This window comes from Aotus nancymaae, unplaced genomic scaffold, assembly GCF_030222135.1.
Source record: "Aotus nancymaae isolate 86718 unplaced genomic scaffold, 86718_ANA_hifiasm-v0.15.2.pri h1tg000058l, whole genome shotgun sequence".
NCBI lineage: Eukaryota > Metazoa > Chordata > Mammalia > Primates > Aotidae > Aotus > Aotus nancymaae.
In genome coordinates, this window is record NW_026988472.1 from 45959942 (window position 1) to 45980434 (window position 20493).

At 42.5% G+C, this 20493-nt stretch overlaps 1 protein-coding gene across 2 annotated transcripts in view; it reads right to left on the minus strand.

The window, feature by feature from the left end:
- PRPS2 (phosphoribosyl pyrophosphate synthetase 2) overlaps positions 1 to 20493 on the minus strand; it is a 32861-nt gene continuing 12368 nt past the window's right edge. For both annotated transcript variants that reach the window (XM_012435162.2, XM_012435169.3), the window contains exons 3-7: positions 15960 to 16058; positions 15142 to 15266; positions 5144 to 5317; positions 3698 to 3857; positions 1 to 1498 (exon numbers count right to left, since the gene is read on the minus strand). In XM_012435162.2, the coding sequence (XP_012290585.1) occupies positions 1406 to 1498; positions 3698 to 3857; positions 5144 to 5317; positions 15142 to 15266; positions 15960 to 16058 (651 nt within the window). In that variant the 3' untranslated portion in view covers positions 1 to 1405. The remainder of the gene's footprint in view (positions 1499 to 3697; positions 3858 to 5143; positions 5318 to 15141; positions 15267 to 15959; positions 16059 to 20493) is intronic.

The window sequence follows — 20493 nt, forward strand, 5'->3', positions numbered from 1 at the left end:
AAAGCAGTAAGAAGTATTTTATTGAAACGTTTTAGTACAGTGTTGGAGGATATTAAAATTTTATATTTGAAACCAATACAAGCACTGCAAATGATATATTCCTGAATCTAGCTGATGTAGTATCTAACAACAAAAAGTGATCATATGAATATCTATAAGTTGAGTAACGTAATTGAAGTTGGAGGCTAAACAACTTTGGTATATTCATATTTCTCTGGCGCCTGTTTTTGGCCAGATAAATGCCAAGTCCACCCCCATTCAGTAGAACTGCACAGGACCGAAGTGTTTGGTGGTCTCACTTAAGTTTCTACCCCAGGAGCAGCAAGGAATACACAAATTCTGGGATTAAGCTGCTCCCAAGACAGTCTTCATCACCTTTGGTGAACTGGAAACATCAAATAGTCAAGGTCTGAATTTCCTTTGTGTGTGGCTAAGTCCAGTCTAATTGGATCGTAAATGTATTCTGAAGGACTTTATAATACAAAGATGGGGCTAAATAATGATAGAAACCATCAGTTCTTAATTCAGTGAATGGCAATGCAGATTCCTATATCCTTTTTAAAATTTTGAGATCATCATTTTAAAACTAGCTCTATACATTCTTAGACTTTACATTTAATCTTAGCTGAAATGATTACCTTTAAGTCAATTGGCTTTAGTCCTTGGTGATTGTTCAATGTAAGTTTGCAATTTTAGGATGCAGCATTTCAGGTAAGTGACAGTTATATTTTAGAAGAGGTAATTTAAAAAATGATACAGAACTACACTGCTCTGATATGTCTAATGTTTATCCCCCAAAATGTGACAGTGTCCATATTAAGCTAAATAAAATTTAGTCCAAATTAAGCACAATAACCAAGATGGTTTATCTGAAACTGAGTTATCAAAAAAAAAAAGAAAAATTCAAAATCCATGGTATTATAATTATAAATTTTCCAAGGTTCACTCCAAAGTAAAAGGCTAGTTAATTCTATACAGGGCTTTACCCAAATGTCCATAGGCATTATCAGTATATATTTACACAGGCTTTAATCTGAAGTCACCTTTGGCAACCTCGAAATATATAAACTATGACTTCCACAATGAAATTTTATACTTGAAAGTTGTTGCCTCAAAGTACTAAAAGAACAAAGAAAGAGATCACCTGTACCTTTTAAACGTCAAAATGACAAAAACATTTCTCATTTAAGACAGTTCACCTAAAGACCAAATAACCACCACCCTTTTCCCCAAAACCGGAAAGAAATGATCTTGAGCTTTAGAAGGGGAAACAATAAATCTTAGCATATACAAAGATCTGAAGCTTTTGCCAGTGATTAAACTATCATTGGTGAGTCCTACAGCTAAAAATCCAGAAAACAAAAACAAGTCAAAGTAGGCTTGCTGGACACTTCACATTCCGGATTTATAGCGGGACATGGCTGAACAGGTAGGACACAGATTCTCCATTGTGTGTCCTTCGGATTGCTTCGGCCAAGATCATGGAAATGTCAATGACCTAAATACCAACGAGAAAAACAAAGGGAGAAGGGAAGCAGGACATCTTAGAGTTCTTTAAAAACTGAAAAGCTGACAACTGATTTCTACAGCGTACATGATGTGTTGCTATCAAAACCTCCCACACTTTTGAGAGGACAGACAGCTTTGGGGCATGTCTTCAAATTACAACCCGTTGAACCAGACCCATATGGGATCCTGGAAGGGAGATTTTCAGTGCAGAGACAAAAGGCTTTTCAGGGGTACTATTAACCAGAGACATCCTTTCCTAGGGGCGCTTGTTGTTTTAAATTAATTTTAATCATTACATGGAAGGTTTTTCTTTCTGTTTCTGAAAAGGCGGTGACTGCGCCATTTAAGAGCACAACTGTGATCATCTATCCCAGGGGGCAGCAAATTATAGAGGACCAAATAGTTAACATTTTTGGCTTTGCAGGCCAGAGGGTCTCTGTCACAAATACTCAGCTCCCCCATTGTAGCGTGAAAGCAGCCACGGGCAATACATATATGAATGAGCATGGCTGTGCTCCGATAAAAATTTGCAAAAACATGACAGGCTGGATTTCGCTTGCGAGCCTCAGTGTGCCAACTCCCATCCTAAACTACTGCTAATCAGGCATGAAAAGATACAATACCGCTGTTCTGACCATTTTCAGACTTACTGCTTTGTGTCAAGCAAACTGCATTTTCTCTCCAAGGAATCAGAAATTATGAAGCGGATCCTTGTGACGCACCTCATGCTCTGCTCATGGGAGCTGAGGCTTTGGAGCAATGAAATGACTTGCCAAGGTTCAAGGCGACACAGAGGCAAAATGGGGACTCCAACTCTTTTGCCTTATTTCAGGCCAGTTGGTATCTAAATGATTAGCAGCTCTCTGCTGGCCTGTGGGCATCCCATCAGCACGGACGGGAAGGAGCAAAGCTCTGAAGATCCTCAGCTCAGCCTGCTGTGCCCATCCCCATTTTTTTATTGTGTGAATGTGTATCTATCTATCTAGCTAGCTATCTGTATCTCGCTAACATCAAGTATAGTGTCTGTTCTTATCGGTTTAAAATTTATATATATATAATATCACATTTGCCATTTTAACTATTTTTAAGTATACAATTTATTGGCATTTATATTCCTAATGTGTGTTAACTATCACCATTACTTATTTCCAAACTGTTTTCAACGTCCCAAACAAAAACTGTATAGTCACTAAATGATAGATAACTCCCCACCCCTCCCTCCCTCCCCCCCAGCACCTGGTAGCTACCATTCTACTTTCTCTCTATAAATTTTCCAATCTCAGGTACCTCATAGAAGCAGAAACACAACATTCCTCCTTTCACATCTGTTTTTTTTCACTTAGCATGATATTTTCAAGGTTCATCCATGCTGTAGTATGTGTCAGAATTTCTTTTTTTTTTTTCTTGAGACAGAGTCTCATTCTGTTGTCCAGGCTGGAGTGCAGTGGCGCGATCTTGGCTCACTGCAACCTCCACCTCCCAGGTTCAACCAATTCTCCTGCCTAAGCCTCCTGAGGAGTTGGGATTACAGGCGTGTGCCACCACACCCAGCTAATTTTTTTGTATTTTTAGTAGAGATGGGGTTTCACCATGTTGGTCAGTCTGGTCTCGAACTCCTGACCTCGTGATTCACCCATCTCGGCCTCTCAAAGTGCTAAGATTACAGGCGTGAGCCACCGCACCCAGTCATATGTGTCAGAATTTCTTGCCCTTTAAAGGCTGAATAATATTCCATCATAGCGATAGACTACACTTTGGCCACCTGTTCGTTCGTCTGCTGATGGCCAGTGCGTGGCTCTACCCTTTGGTTTTTGTGAACAGTGCTGCTATGAACATGTCTGTACAAGTTTCTGTTTGAGTACATTTCCAAATTTTGGGGGTAAATACCTAGGTGTGGAATTGTTGGGTCATACGATAATTCTAAGTTTAGCTTTAGCACAGCCCGTTTCTGACCATTTTTCTGTTGTGATTTTATTCACTCTCTATTTCTAAATAGAGAACGTTGACCTCTGCTGGCCCTGGCCTTTTTCAGGGATCTAGTATGATTTATGTCCTGCCGTCAGGAGACACTGCCGCCTCTACCAGCCTGTGCCTTAGCAAGGAGCCATGCACACAGAAGACTTGATGCTATTTTTAGGGATCTAGAGTAGCTGCCTGGCTGCTTGGCTGCCTGCGGTATAGACGGTACCTGAATCTTGGTGCAGTGTTTCATTTTGTCCTCTTGTGGAATTGTGTTTGTGACAACAACAGCCTCAAAGGCGGCGTTATTTATTCTGGAAATAGCTGGTCCGGAGAAGATCCCATGGGTAAGGATAGCATAAACTTTGGTGGCTCCGGCTGACAGCAGCCTGTAAAACAGCAGAAGATAAAAATTAAGGGTATGCAAATATTCTTGGAATACTTTCCCCTAGTATGAATGGTAAAAGCAAAAAGTGTGCTTGGTAAAAGAAAAATCCAACAAATTTCACTCACGTTTTTTAACCTAAGATAGAATCTCTCAAGCATGAGTAAAACACTTTGTATTCCATTAAATCGGGAGCTATCGACCTTCGCACTTCGGCCAGGATAATTCTTTGTCATGGGGGCTGTCCTATGTATTATGGGGAAATTCAACAGCATCCCTGGCCTCTACCGACTAGCACTGCCCCACCCCTCAGTCGTGACAATAAAAAATGTCTCTAGACATTGCCACATGTCCCCCAGGGAGCAAAATCACTCCTGGTTGAGAACCACCAGTTGTTTTTGTTTTTTGGTTTTTGGTTTCTTTTGAGACAGTTTCCCTCTTGCTGCCCAGGCTGGAGTGCAATGGCATGTTCTCGGCTCACTACAACCTCCGCCTCCTGGGTTCAAGAGAGTCTCCTGCCTCAGCCTCCCGAGTAGCTGGGACTACAGGCATTGCGCCACCATGCCTGGCTAATTATATATATATATTTTTAGTAGAGACAGGGTTTCTTCATGTTGGTCAGGCTGGTCTCCAACTCCCGACCTCAGGTGATCCGCCTGCCTCGGCCTCCCAAAGTGCTGGGATTACAGGCGTGAGCCACCGCGCCTGGCCAGTTTAAACCAATATAGCCAAAACATCATTGTTTTGATGTATAATCAACACAAAAACATTTATGTAAATAAGATATTTATATTTGTTGTTTCACATGAAGTCTCCAAAACCTAGAGTGCCTTTTTACACTCTCAGCACATCTCAAGTCAGACTGGCCACATTGTAAGAGCTCCACAGCCATGCGTGACTGGGTGGAGGCTTCCATACTGGACAGCAGTGCTACGAATCCTCCAGACACCCATGTGGCCGAGAAGGCTGGTGCAAATGCCAAATGGAAGGAAGCAAGGGCCTGAAGAAGCCTGAAAAACTGTCTTTCCTTTTGTGCTCAGTGCAAAGGGAAGCACCTTCTTTGACCCTTTTTCAAGTGCATTACAAGCTCATCCTGGGAAATGAAAAGGCCCATGGTTTCTTTTCTACCAGAGAAAGAAGTATAAAGATAAATGGGCCTAGAATCTCCTTTGGTCTAAAACTCCACTGCCACAACCAGCAGTAATCAGGAAAAGAGAGCCCAATTTCTAAAAGCTGCTGTCTTTCGCTTTCCTAGTGAGAAGTCATCGCTTTCCCCAACACCCTGCATACTTGTCTGCAGCGTGGCAGATGGTGCCGCAGGTGTCAGCCATGTCATCCACGAGGATGGCCACGCGGTCCTTCACGTCGCCCACCAGGACCATCCGGTCCACTTCATTCGCCTTCTTCCTCTCCTTGTGGATCAAGGCAAATTCCACATTCAACCTGTCTGCAATTGACGTGACCCTGGCAAAGGCACAAATGAACATGTTCATACAGTCAACTAGAGATCTCTTTTTTAAAGTTGTATTTTAGGAACGTAGCCAGCAACCACACTCAAGATGATGCAAGAATCAGGCCTGTCTTGAGCAGCCCAGGCATGGTCTGGGGCGGGCACTTAGCAATCCACAGGGAGAAATGTGCTAGTGGTGGACCCTGCAATGATGGCGGCTGGGAGTGAATGTCAGGGCACCCTGGCCACTGGATAAAACAAACTATTCGATAAGGATTTGATATTCAATGTCAGTATTTGTGGGTAGTATTTTAAAACAACCACAGGCATGACTTAAAGCAAGTTATTTAGGAAGTACTATGGCCCAGTTTGTGGCACAGATGGTGGGGACAAAAGTCCTGGCTAATGCAGCCATCTAACATGTAGGCTAGCCAGGATGGGCTTCATTGCATTCAAGGTCTAAGGAGACTCTACACTGTGAGTCCAGCTCCTCTGCTCATCTAAGGCAAATGCTCAGACAGCATTGGTACCAGGCATGGCATCATGCCTGTAGGCCCAGCTACTCAGGAGTCTGAGGTGGAAGGATGGCTTGGGCCTGAGTTTGAATCAAGCCTGGACAACATAGCAAGATCCCATCTCTTAAAAAAATCACTGGCTCAGGAGGTGCTTAGCTGGCAACAGGAAGAGAAAGTGGGCAGGCCGTGCTTGTTGGTGAGCCTGAGGCATTTTAGATTCTCCTGTGAAGAGGGGACTTAAATGGTGAAACTTATTTCAAGACAGTGCCACAAGTATGGTGTCACATTAAGATTTTCCTATTCCAGTTTTAAAAATAGCAGTCATTATGCAGTTTAGCTGACAAAATACTGTGGGAACCAACACACACAAAGCCCAACTTAGGACGCAGCGCGTGGAGGACATAACCTCCATACATTATTTTTAAAGGCCTGGTCCTACTCACTGTGTCATCCTCAGATGGCGACCAGGGACAGAGCTCCTCGCGTGCTCTGATGAAGGATGGAGGAGGCACATCTCTCAGAATAAGCCACTCTCTGGGGCTGAGAGGGCAGATGGGGACAGGGGTAGATGCTCCAAGCTACCCTTCCCATTTCTGAGGACTTGCACAACACAGCTAGTGTTTCTTTTCAATTGTGGTAAAATATACATAACACAGAATTTATCCTTGGAACTATTTTAAAGTGTACAATTCAATGGCATCAAGTACATTCACAATATTGCACAACTATTACCTCTATCTAGTTCTAGAACATTTCATGACACAAAAGGACACCCCACACCCCTTAAGCAGGCCCTTCCCATCCTCCCCTCCCCCCCGCAAGGCCCTGCCAGGCATGAATCTATGGTTTACCTATTCTAAAGTTTTTGTATAAATGGAATCATAAAATAAGTGAGCTTTTGTGTCTGGCTTCTTTCACTTAGCAGAAACTGTTCATAGTTCATCCACGTTGCTGCATAGATCAGTACTTCATTCCTCTCTAAGCCTGAATAACATCCCGTTGTGTGGATATAGCGCATTGTATTCATTCATTCATCTGTTGATGGCCACTCAGGTTGCTTCCACCTTTTGGCTATCCTGAACATGCAGCTATGAACACTGGTGTATAAGCATCTGGTTGAGTCCTTGCCTTCAAGTCTTTGGGGAATATACCTGAGTGGACTTGCTGGGCCATATGGTGACTCTGTATAACTTATTTGGCTATTTCAATTGCTTCGAGCTCTTTTCAATTTGACCAAAGAATGCAGCAATCTCTTTTAAGCCTTAATCTTTTTTTCCTACATTAGAATTAGCAAGGACCTTTGCTATCTCAAGCAAGAGACAGACACGAAAATGAAGCCCAAACTTTGTCCACTTCCAAACAAAAATGTTGTCTGGAAGTGAAAATGTGTCTATATGTTTTCCATACAGGAAACATTTTTCAGTTACACTTTGGTGCTCTGGCAGACCAGGCAGCCTGATCACCCTTCCTAAAAGAAACAACTACAATGCTAGATCACACTGTCACCCAAGGGAATCATCTTCACAAACACAACACCAGGCCGGAAAGATAGTAGCAATCCTCATAGGCACAGAATGCAGAAATAGGTTATTCTGAGAAGCTGGTGTGCATGAGTGCCTGCTCTGAGGGTTTCTGAAGAGGCCTGATGATCTTAAGCTTCGGTTTTACTGACAAGGACATGAGGGGTGAGAAATCAAGCTGGGTGCCCAGCTGAGATGAAGAGTCTAGTTGAAGACCTTGTACAGCACAGGGATGCCAGAAGTTCTTCCTTCAGAGTCACGAGGAATGAAAAGTGAACCTGCTGCCTAGGCAGGAACAGGAAGGCTGCTTACTGGTGTCAAACTCTATGCTGAGTGGTGTGGGTTAGTTCTCTCTTGAGAGCTCAAAGCCACATCTCAGCTCTCCTGAGGGTTACTGGTCCCGATTTTTACTACACACGTGATAAAAACCCTCAAGCGAAGAGCTTGGCTTAAAGGGATTTTTGGAGTAGTACGCCAAGGTCGCTGGCAATAACAAATGCAAATCCTCTCGGAAGGATGATAACGATACAAGGATTCACAGAAGAGAGTCACAAAACGCCCAACAGAACAAGGCACCAGAAGTGGGAGCCGCCAGAAACGTTAACCAAATCGTCACAGCAAAAAATGAGACACTGGAATTCGCTGAAAAGAAACAGAAAGGCAATGATAGGTTTTAAACCAAACAGGAGCTTGGACGATGAAATAAAAGAATGAAAGGATTATAAAGAATGACCAATCAAGACTTGGGAAAGAATAGAAAAGAATGTCAAGAAATGAAAAAATATTATATTTGAAATGGAAAATTCAGAAAATAGAGTGAAAACACCTGAAGACAGAATGAGCAAATTAGAAGATAAAGATGAAGACATTATCCAAGATGCAGCCCAAGAAACAAGAGATGGAAAATTGAGAAAGAAGCTCAGAGATATGAACAGCAGAGTGACAAGGTCACACAAGTAGTTATAAAAAGAGAGAAAAGAACCAGGAAAAGAAATATTCAGAGAAAATGACTAAGAATTTTCCAGAACTATTGGAAAGCACCAATCCTCCGATCCAATAAACCCAACAAATGATTTCCCAAACAACCTTAACAGAACTATAGAAGGCCAAGAAAGCTTAAAAGAGACAAAGAATAAAGACAAGTCACCTAGAAAGGATGGCCAAGTCCTCAACTTCCCCAGTGGAAGCCAGAAGTTATGGAGTCATCTCTTCAATGTGATACGAGAAAATAACTATCAGGCTAGGACTCCATACTCAGCAAAACTGCCTTTCCAGAAGGAGGATAAAATAAAGATAGTTCCAGCCAAACTATACAACCTGAGAATTGATTTCTAACATATAACCACCTAAAGAATGCAACTAAAGCAAAAGGAAAGATACAGACCGCAGATACATTGAGATGTAGTGGCGGGCAGGGGCAGAGAAAGGTGAGCGAAGATACTGATCAATATGTGGACAAACCTAACAAACGCTGATTGTATGAAACCACAATAATAATATCTACTTTGTGGAGAAGAAAAAAACTAAAGCATATAGTAGCTAGGCATGGTGGCTCACACCTGTAATCCCTGCAGTTTGGGAGGCTGAGGCAGGCAGATCACTTGATCCCAGGAGTTGGAGTCCAGCCTGGGCAACATAGCAAAACCCCGTCTCTACAAAAAATATAAAAATTAGCCAGGTGTGGTGGCATGCACCTCTAGTTCCAGCTACTTGGGAGGCTAAGCCTGGGAGATTGGGGCTGCAGTGAGCTGTGATCGCACCACTGCACTCCAGCCTGGGCAACAGAGCAAGACTCTGTCTCAAAAACAACGACAAAAAAAGCACATAGTAAGATAGTGGTCATAAATCCAAATATGTCAATTATCATGAAAGAAAAGGGACCAAACTTTCCAGTTAAACACAGAGACTGTTAGATAAGAGAATAAGCCATCAACATCCTTGAAGCAAAGGGAAGTGTTACTATGAGGTCCATGCTGCTCCTCCCCTTAACACACTCATCCTTAAGGGTGCAACCAAAACCACAGGAGCCCAGCAAACACCCTTTGTAAAGTTGTCTAGCTGGCAACAGTTTCCTTACCTAAAAATTTAATAGAGAAAAAAATTAATTTGAAGGCTGACAAAAATTTTGCTCCATAATCACCTTAAAACACATATAGTTCAGCTGGGCATAGTGGCTCACGCCTGTTAATCCCAGACTTCAGGAGGCTGAGGCAGGTGGATTAACTGAAGTCAGGAGTTCAAGACCAGCCTGGCCAACATGTTGAAACCCCGTCTCTACAAAAATACAAAAAGTAGCCAGGCGTGATGGCGGGTGCCTGTAATCACAGCTACTAGTGAGGCTGAGGTGGGAGAATTGCTTGATTCCAGGAGGCAGAGGTTGCAGGGAGCCGAGATTGTGCCACTGCACTCCAGTCTGCGACTGAGTGCGACTGTCTCACAAAAAAAAAAAAAAACCCCACATACAAGTCTACTATCTACATGCCAATGTCATAAAAGCCACTTAGACTCCAAGTAAGGAAAGCTATTAAGCTACTTTCTGGGAACATGAGACAGATTTTCCCAAGACACACGAACACCTTGCACAAAATGTCCACATACATTACCGTCTGCTTATTTGGTAGAGGGAGATTTGCGCAGGGCAGGTTCCAATCCACAGCCCAGCACTGGGGAGCACCGCCCTTTGTGGCTGAAGTTCTGTGCCTGAGAAGTTGAAGCAGACCTGTTTTCATCTCTCTGCCAGGTGGCGCCTGTTCTCATAAGCCTGCTCACAAGCAGACAGCAGGGTAGGCATGGAAGTCCGACAGGGAAAGAAGGTGAGCTCTGTGGCTCTAGGCAGCGGGGGACACAGACATCTCACTTGAGTGGGGAGCCTTAGCCACTTAAAGGCATCCAATGGTAACGTCGGAAGAAGATAAAGGAAAATACCCCTGCAAATAGCTTCCTGGGTTGTTAGAATATTATGATTTCCTGAAAAGCTACAGGTAACTCTTCTTCTCCTTGTATATCACGGAGACCTAATATATACTCCTAACAAATGATGTTGACACAACGTACCACACTGAAATCTTAGGCAGAAAAAGGTAGAACGGATTTCTTGGATTTCTTCTGGGCACACATTTACAATCTTTTCTCTGTGTGTGCATGTGCATCCAGGTTCCCCCAGCAGAGACAGATAAATACTCGCCAAATTATTCATAGTGGCATCACTGGTAGAGATATCAAGTAGTTAAGATTTTCTTCTTTCTACTTTTCAAATTTCCTATAGAGCATCTCCAAAGATTATGTAATCAGAAAAAAAGTTAACCTGAGTGATCTACTTTTACCTGCTTCCCATACCACTTTTAGGTTGACGCTCAGCTATCTCAGCCGTGGTAGGTAGGTTTCTCACGTTTAATTTTTTTCCGTGGTCCGCCCAACCGAGCTACAAAGCCTACCCAAGAGTGACCTCCTGTGGCGATATTAAGTTTTACCTGGAGCGAGTCAAGCTTCAAAGCTTTTTCTAAAGCAACAAGCTCCAATTGGTCAGACAGAAATTTAGTCTTTTCTTTTGCTAAATATGACTTCTTGCATCAAGCAAAGAAGCCACAGATAACGTCAACTGCATGCGTCATGGATCCCCTGCAAGGCTGTTCTGAGGAGACTGTCATTTGGGGGATAGAATATGAGGGTGACAGTGATGTGTAGCGGAAACACTTGGGAAAGAGAAAGGAGGTGACAAAAATTCTGAAATGTACGTCCCTAAAAAGCTTATTCCTGGCAGAGGGAGCTGGGTGGTTGAGTGCAGATTGCTTGAAAGGAGGTCTGAACAAAACAGCATCTCAACCCCAGCCATTTACTCTGTTTACTTTACTCTGCATTTTTTAAAAGTAAGAGTTGGCAAATAGCTATCAATTTGAAATGGGGAACTCTGTATATGATAAAAGATGCCATTTCAAATCAATAGAGATGGATTATTTAATAAATAGTTTTGGAACAACTAGATAGTGGGGGGAAGGAGCTGGATTCTTATTTCATTCTTTATTCCAAAATAAATATCAGATGGAAGAAATCTTGGAACATTAAAAAAGAAAAAATCTACAAAATCATGGGAGAAGACACCTTTTAAGAGAAAGGTGACTCCTACATAAACCCAGAAGCCATAATGTGAAGAAAAAATAAATATGACTACATAATGAAGGTTTTTAAAGTCCTGCAGAGAATAAAAATATTAAAAAGGAGAAGAAATGAAAAAACTTGGAAGAAGTATTTGCAACACGCATGAGAAACAGCTGTGCTCTATTGTCTATGCAGGACTGTTGACGATCTGTAAGAAAGGTCCCAGCCAAGAGCACAATAGGCAAAATGATGCGAAGACCCCTCTCATGACAAATCAACAAGCACTGGTGAGGGCGCCACCCTCACCCACAGCAACCCATGTTCCCAGGAAGAGCATGCCATAGATCACCTACCTGATCTGAAAGTAAAACTGCCTGATAATCCACTGTGTGAGCAACGCTGTGTACAAAGTCACTGGCATCCATACCTGATGGAATGTCAACTGGTGTATTTTTTGGGAAAGACCATATTTTGGCACTGCCCATCAAACCAAAAACAGCTCATGCCTTTTGACTGGGCAATTCCACTTCTAGGAATATATCCGACTTGCGCACGTGTACAAAATGTCAAAGCAACGAAACTGCTTCAGAGCTGCATTTAAGAGTGGAAACAATGAATGGGTAAGAGGGGGCCCTGACTGGTCATAGGAGCTGTGGTACCTGCACACAAGGGAAATCGCACAGCTGTACAATACAGCTATGGAATCGTTATTAATATACAGCAAGTGAGAAAAGCACAGTGAAGAACTGTGTATATCACACTGTCATTTGCGTGAAATAAATAGGTAGATATACGCTTAAGTAACACAGTTCTGACACTGGAAATAACAGTGGCATTTAAAGAACAGGGGATGGGACCCTTTCTGTACTGTCCGAATTTCTGCTAAGAGCATGTATGATATTCTTAGACTATGTATATAAAAACAAGGTTGGGGGAGGAAAGAAAGATGGTCATAAAAATTTGTGGAATCTAATTCTTTGGGCTGAGTAGCTGCCAAAATAACATTTTCTGGTTTACAACGAAAGTAGCTTCATGGCTGCCAGGGATAAGGTGGAGGGAAGTAAATGAGGAGCCACTGCTAATGGATACAAGGTTTCTTTTTGGGGTGATAAAAATTTTAAGGAATTAGATAGTGATGGTTGCACAAATCTCTGAATATGCAAAACACTGCTGAACTGGAAACGTTAAATGGGTAAATTGTACGTATTTGGAGTTTTTTTTTTTTTTGAGATGGAGTCTCGCTCTGTTGCCCAGGCTGGAGTGCAGTGGTTGTGATCTTGGCTCACTGCAACCTCTGCCTCCTGGGTTCAAGCGATTCTCCTGCCTCAGCCTCCTGAGTAGCTGGAATTACAGGCGTGCGCCACCAAGCCCAAGTAATTTTTGTATTTTCAGTAGAGATGGGGTTTCACCATGTTGGCCAGGATGGTCTTGATCTCCTGATCTGCCTGCCTCAGCTTCCTAAAGTGCTGTGATTACAGGCGTGAGCCACCGAGCCCACCCAATTGTACATATTTGAATTACACTGTAACAAAGCTGTTATTATAAACCAGTTACATCTGACGCTTGCTCACCTACCCCTTGGCTGGCTTCTTTGCCTCTAACCTTACATCAGGCCAGTGCATTTGCCTCATTTGAATGCAGATTCCATGTGACTTGCAGAAGTTTCCAAGTCAACTGTAAGCATTTCTAGTAGAAATGACCCCAAAATGTTGCTCACAATTTTTTTGCAGAGGACACTTAGAGTGATTCAACCTTGATGCTTGGCCAAGGGCATTTTTGTGAACATTACGCACCACACAGTAATAGGCTACATGACACAGTGCCGCTCTCCACCCCAGGGCTGCCCATCTAGGGTCTTTGCAAGTTAACTTTCTGCTTCCGTCTTTTATATATTTATGTTTCCTTCCTGGCCACAGCCACTTCCTGCTGCTGGCAGAGGCCAGTCTCCAGCTGCACGGCTCGTTCCGCCTCTTCTGTGCTGGGAACCCAAGCAGCCGTTGGAAGGCAGCTTTGAGCAGAATGAACAAGGCTCTTCTAAGAATCAGGGCCCGCGTTTCCCTGGAAGAATGTTAAGACAACTTTCTGGGTTACTCCTAAGCTTTTGCATTTGAACCTAGGTCCTCAGCTGGGTTGCAGGCAGATGAGGGTGCCAGACGCGGGACAGGGTTTTGATGTTAGCCATTCCGAAGCCTGATGATCACGTGTCGCTCTGATCGCACCTGTTAGTGCACTTTTAGATCTTCCTTGCTTCCTCACTGGACTGCAGGGTGTAAGTCTCTCTTACCTCTCCCTTACGGAGGTCTCTACCTACACAATAAAACTCCCTTTCTGGACTTTTTTCTTCCCAGATAGCATTTGCAAAGCTCTACACGGTCACTGGGTCACCGAGCCTCAGCTTGCCGCATTCTCTTATTGTGTTCATCCTTGATTCTGAACACCCTGTGCCCTGATTGCTTGTTAACACCTCGAGACTCTCTGCCAAGCCTTTGAGACGTGCTCCTCGGTACCACCTTCTCACGCCACCGGGTGCATTATCACTGCCACGCTGTTACTACCAGGTTGGCGCCATCGCTCCTTCACCTTAGTTTCCTTTTCAACTTACTTGTTTGATAGTCTACAAACTGTTCTCTTATCCCTAAGTATTGACTGCCCGCTGCCCTGTTGTCTGCACGTGCTGGGTCTGGGTGGACTGTGTTCCCTTGGTTTTCTAACTTTAGATCAGGCATCATTGGGTTAGGTTAAGCAGGGTGTGCTCACTGAGCAGCTAGGATTCTGAAATTCTCCCTCTACAGGGGCTCTACAGCCTGAGATCATTTTCCTGTGTATTGCACTCCACATCTGAATGTCGCATAAGCTCACAGGCTGGTGGTTTGACTTCTCATAGGTGACTATTCCCTCCCCTAATCCAAAGGCCCAGGTAAAGATGGGCATTCCCCCTGGCTTTTGGCTAGAGATCTGGCTTTCAGCCCCCTTCTCTTCTTCGTCCTTTTTTTTTTTTTTTTTTTTGAGTCAGGGTCTCACTCTGTTGCCCAGGCTGCAGTGCACTGGTGTGATCATAGCTCACTGCAGCCTGGAACTCCTGGGCTCAAGTGATTCTCCCACCTCGGTCTCCCAAAGTGCTAGGATTACAGACATGCATCACCATGCCTGGCTTTAGCTCCCTTCTTTATGGAGGTTTCCATGTGAGCATTAAAACGCAAGCCACCAGGCTCTTCCTGGATCTGATGCCCATCCCCCTCAAGCCCCCTGGACATGGCTTTCAGCCTCTGCTTTATTTCTTGACATTTCCCTTTCTTGCTATTCTATGTACAGAGATTTCTTTTTACAAATGTTGTTCTATTTTGGCTACCATTTCCAAGTGCTGTTAATTAAAAGACTTACTTTCCAATCAGGCTCATTACTTTTTTTATCAGAAAACAATAACAAAAAAACCCAAAACACATCTACCCTTTGCTGAAAACAAATAAGCCAATATATACCTATTGTGTCTATGTGTCTGTGTATGTATTTTCTTCTTTTCTTGAATGATGAAATATTAACAAAGATGATAGGTTTCTGCTCTGGAAGCGAAGCCTGCAGTCTACTTACTTGCTCATTAGCAAAATCAAGTGTTAAGTAATTGACAGCATGCGTCCTTATCTAATACATCAGAAAGGGAAAAACTAATCAGCAAATGGAGAAATCTGCAAGGCGTAGCCTGCGTGATACCTTTTGGCTCCCCCTGCGTCAGGTGAAACAATGATACAGTTCTTCCACTCGGCAATGTTTTCCCGGATCCACTGCAGGACTGCGGGCTCCGCATACAAATTATCCACAGGAATATCAAAGAATCCCTAAGGGAGAAGTCAGTGTCACATTGAAGGGTTTTGTTTTGGTTTGGTTTTTTCTTTTTTTTTAAAGTGATAGTTGCTTTCATTAAATAACATCTGCATTTTTTGTTTAAAACAAGCTTTTATAACGGACTCCCTCTTGTTCATTTTAGAAAGAATTAAATCAAAAGACAGATATGTTATAGGGGCGTATTTCAGTCCAATCTGTCTTTTGGAACATATGCTACTGTCTTACGATGGCCTATATTCTGAGGAAGAGAATGGCTTTGCAGGACGGTGAGGGGAAAGGTTTGTTGTCTCTTAAGTAGTTATTATAAACCAAATACTTCACGTTCACTATATAACACAAAGTGGCACAATATAATTTGGCCTGTTTTAGAGACGAAGAAAATAAGTTATGAAGAGGTTTAAAAATGTATATTATGACTCTGCCGTTCTAATCATTTTCCATAAGCTGAGATGAAACTATACAGGGCTTACTACCAAGAAGCCAGCCACACTCCTCTAGAACTGACTGGGGGCAAGATGGTGAGAGAGACTGGAAGTATTAATATCAGATTATATTTCCGAGTTCAGTAAAGACAAAAATCCAAGAGAGTAGCCATATATAAACTCAAACACAACTAATGGTACCTCTTCTAAGATTATTTAATTTAACAGACTTGACTTAACCATTGCATAAGAAAACAGTGATACCTGTATCTGAGAGGCATGCAGGTCCATGGTGATGATGTGATCCGCCCCAGCCACCGACAGCATATTGGCCACAAGTTTTGCAGAAATTGGAGCACGACTCTAACAATAAGAACATTAATTTTATAACAGGAAAAGATGGGTACTATTAGATTCCTCCCACTAGGATGTACATGAGAAAGATAAATCACAGACGCAATCAACAAAGCATCAAAAAGAAAATTACACATATTGTAACAGCAAAAGATATACTCGTTCCATCTAATTCAGCAAACATCTACTATTTACAAATTCTGCAAAACTAAGTGCTTGATGCTGGGTATAGAGAACAAATATCAAAGAAGCAAACAGTTAAACATGTAATGTCACAATTTGTATAACTGAAATCATGGTAAGTGTGCAGAAATAAAAGGTACCGAGAGATGATAGTAGCAGGAAGGACATAAAGTTTAAACAAGATCGTTATTAGTGGTCCCTCGGAGGAAACTGCTTTTAAGGCAAGTTCAGCAAAGGCGAGGAGAATAGTGTTCTAGAAGAACAGAGTGGCACATGTGAGATTACTGAGGCCAAGAGACCCTCACACAGCCAGAGGCTAAAAGAAGTCCAGCTATTAAAGAGGAATTCATGTGCCAACAGTTGGATGGTTACAAATGGAAAAAAAACAAAGTCAAAGAACGAAGACTGTAAGAGGATTGATAACTTAGCACTTACTGTTCGATTTCATACTTAGTGTCATTTACTGACATTATATTCTTTGTAAAATTACCTAACTTCTGTATAGCTCTGGTTTCCACATCATAAATTATGGACAGTAAAACTGCCCACATCAAAGAAATCCAAGAGATTATATAGACATATGATCAGACCTAGGTGGAGTTCAGCATTTTGTAGTAAACAACAACATTTCTATATATCAGCCACAAAAAAAGAAAATAAAAGCTTTAAAAAAAGATTTCATTCAAAATAGTAACAAATGATCCTTGTTAAACACACACACACACACACACACACACACACACCCCGAGTATATTCATGTAAAAACACATGCAGGAAGGAATTACATGAAAAATGTTAACAGATTATTTGTGTTTTCCCTAACACACCATTTTAAAACAAGAAATATGTATTATCTTATCATTAAAAATAAGTGTATATGTATGTTCAAAACACAAAAGAATGAGAGGAAAACACTCTAAAAAGTTAACAGATGTTTCTAAAATGTGAGATTCTAGGGAAATATATTTTTCTTTTTTTTTACTTTTTCAAACTTCTCTACTAATTATAGACCATACCTCCCCTGTACTATGTTCCACGTTGCTTTTGGGACAAAATCGAATTTTCTCAGCTTCATTCTCCAAAGTTCTCTGACCAGTCTGGCTGCAGCCTACTAGGAACAGCTCCTTTCCCACACCTCTGCTATGGGAACCTCCCTGAAGTCGGTGTTGGGGCTGCCCTTCCTCCTCTAGAAAACACTCAAAGCCTGGCCATTACACCCGCATGCCTGCCTTGTCCCCATTCCACCGTCTCTGCTGAGCCAATAAGTTTGATCCTCCCGGTCTGGTTCTAATCTTCCAATTTTAAGGCAGAACTCCAGAAATCATCTCTCCTTTCTAATTTGGGACTGCCTTGTGATACCTGCTGAAAGACAGATATTCGGAGATACTGTATGTACAAATGTTCATAGTTCACAATTAGACTACATCCCTCAAGGGCAAACAATTGGTGTTGGAGATTTTCACATCATCTGCAGAACACAGCTCCACACTTTGCATTCAGTAGTTCTTCAATAAATATTTACTAACAATCTCTATTAACACTAAATGTCCACGGCTTAGTCATTAGCCTCACTAACTGTGAGAATTATTTAGTGTAACAAAGTTCCAGGATAATAAAAAGAGCAAATCAGTTGCTACTACTGCTTTGTAATAGAACCCGATTTGCAACACTAATCAATTGTGCGCTCTTCCTACAACTGTATGATCAGTTACTATGGGTTGAATGGTCCCCTCCAAAATTCAGGTGTTGGCAATGTGATAGGATTAAGACGTGGGGCCTTTAGAAGGTGATTAGGCCCTGAGGGCTCCTCCATTGAGAGCAGGATTCAGAACCTTCTAAAGGAGGCTTCAGGCAGCATTTTGCAAACTTGCCCTTCCATCTTCTGCCAGGTAAGGACACAGCATTCTTCCCCTCAGGAGGGCCGGTGCCTTGGTCTTGGTTTTCCAGAAAATAAATTTCTGTTCTTTTTTTTTTTTCTCCTCCCAGGACACAGGTTTGAAGATTCTTTGTAAATTACCCAGTCTGGGGTATGTAGTTACAGCGGCACAGACTAAGACGCCAGCAAAAAGAATCCTCCGTTCTCTTCTCTCCTCAGTGGCATCCAGTGTTTCTTCATTTCTGGGATCCAAACCACAAGGTAATTTCCAAATTCACACTTTCTGATTTTCTTCTTCACGCCTTGTTTACAAGTTTGGTTTTTGTTCTGTGGCTCAGAGTTTGGCTCATACCCAACTGAATCTTGCAGGAAAAATGATTTACTAGTTAACTGACTTGTTAGCCTATACAAAGAAAAGTTACTACAGCATTGAAACAAAGGTAGAGTCAAGGCACAGTAGCCAAAAAAAAACACATTCAACTCCCCTAGTGAAAAATGCATAAAAGTTAAATGTTTTGCAAGTCAGCCCAATCATGACAAAGAGTCCCAGGCTATTACAGATCTCATTCAATGCATCAAATATCACCTTTCAAAAGTGTAAAGTTGACAGGCTTTTAAAAAATTACAAAACTGTAGAAATTCACATCAGGAAAAACTATTCTCAATTTCTCTGGTACAAAAAAGGAAAAAAAGAAAATTTTATTGAAAAGAGAACGTAATCTCGAAAATGATTTTGAAAAAAGAGAAAAGAACTGCCCAAACTACAAGTCCCTTTCCCGCCTCAGAAGTCATTATTCCCAGCCTTGCCCACAATCTGCTGTTTTTTATTTTCCTTTAGAGTTGGAGTCTTGCTCTGTCACCCAGGCTGGAGTGCAGTGGTGCCATCTCAGCTCACTGAACCACAACCTCTGCCTCCCAGGTTCAAGCCATTCTCCTGCCTCAGCCTCCTGAGTAGCTGGGATTACAGGCATGCACCACCATGACCTGCTAATTTTTGTATTTTTAGTAAAGATGGGGTTTCACCATGTTGGCCAGGCTGTTCTCAAACTCCTGACCTCAGGTGATCTGCCCACCTCGGCCTCTCAAAGTGCTGGGATTACAGGTGTGAGCCACTGCGCCCTGCCCAACCTACTGTTTTTACCAGGGAAGGGAACAAGCAGTTATTGGGTCTTCTATAGCAGGGATTGGCAAATTAGAATTCATGGGCCAAACGTAGCCCACGGCCTGGTTTTGTGTAACCTGTGAGTTAAGAACAGTTTTTACGGCCAAGTGCAGTGGCTCATGCCTGTAATTCTGGCACTTTGGGAGGCTGAGGTGGGCAGATCACGTGAGGACAGGAGTGAGACCAGCCTGACCAACATGGTGAAACCCTGTCTCTACTAAAAATAGAAAAATTAGCGAGGTGTGGTGGTGCACACCTGTTATGCAGCTACTTGGGAGGCCGAAGCAGGATAATCGCTTGAACGTGGGAGGCGGAGGCTGTGATGAGCCGAGATCATAACATTGTACTCCAGCCTGGGCAACAAGAGCAAAACTTGGTCTCAAAAATAAATAAATCAAGCAAGCAAGCAAAGGCACACCTCAAATAATAGATAAAATTAAGAATTAAGATAGACTGGACAAGGAAAATGGCACATATTCACCATGGAGTACTATGCAGCTATAAAAAATGATGAGTTCGTGTCCTTTGTAGGGACATGGATGAACCTGGAAACCATCATTCTCAGCAAACTGACACAAGAACAGAAAATCAAACACCGCATGTTCTCACTCATAGGCGGGTGTTGAACAATGAGAACACATGGACACAGGGAGGGGAGCATCACACACTGGGGTCTGTTGGGGGGAAATAGGGGAGGGACAGTGGGGGGTGGGGAGGTTGGGGAGGGATAACATGGGGAGAAATGCCAGATACAGGTGACGGGGGGATGGAGGCAGCAAACTACATTGCCATGTATGTACCTATGCAACAATCCTGCATGATCTGCACACGTACCCCAGAACTTAAAGTGCAATAATAATATATATATATAAAAGAATTAAGAATTCCCCTTTCAGCAAGTTTGGGTAAAGAATGAAATTGTCTCCTCACTATAATACGAGTCACACTGACTACATAGACATGTCAGAAATAATGGTGTCAGAACAGCTTCTGTGTCCTGGCCACCTCCAAGGTCAGTCCGGAAGCTACAGAGAGGGTGACCCTACGTCACATGCCCAGGACAGTGTAGGTGGACACCTGTTTCCCAGCACAGTTATTCATAGAGCTCCCTTTCAATCTTGAAAGCATCCTGGCCTAGATGATAAATGACATACTATCTCAAAGCTCAAAATGTCCTTAAAATATTCATCTCTTAACACATCAATGACTTCCTTTAAAGTCTC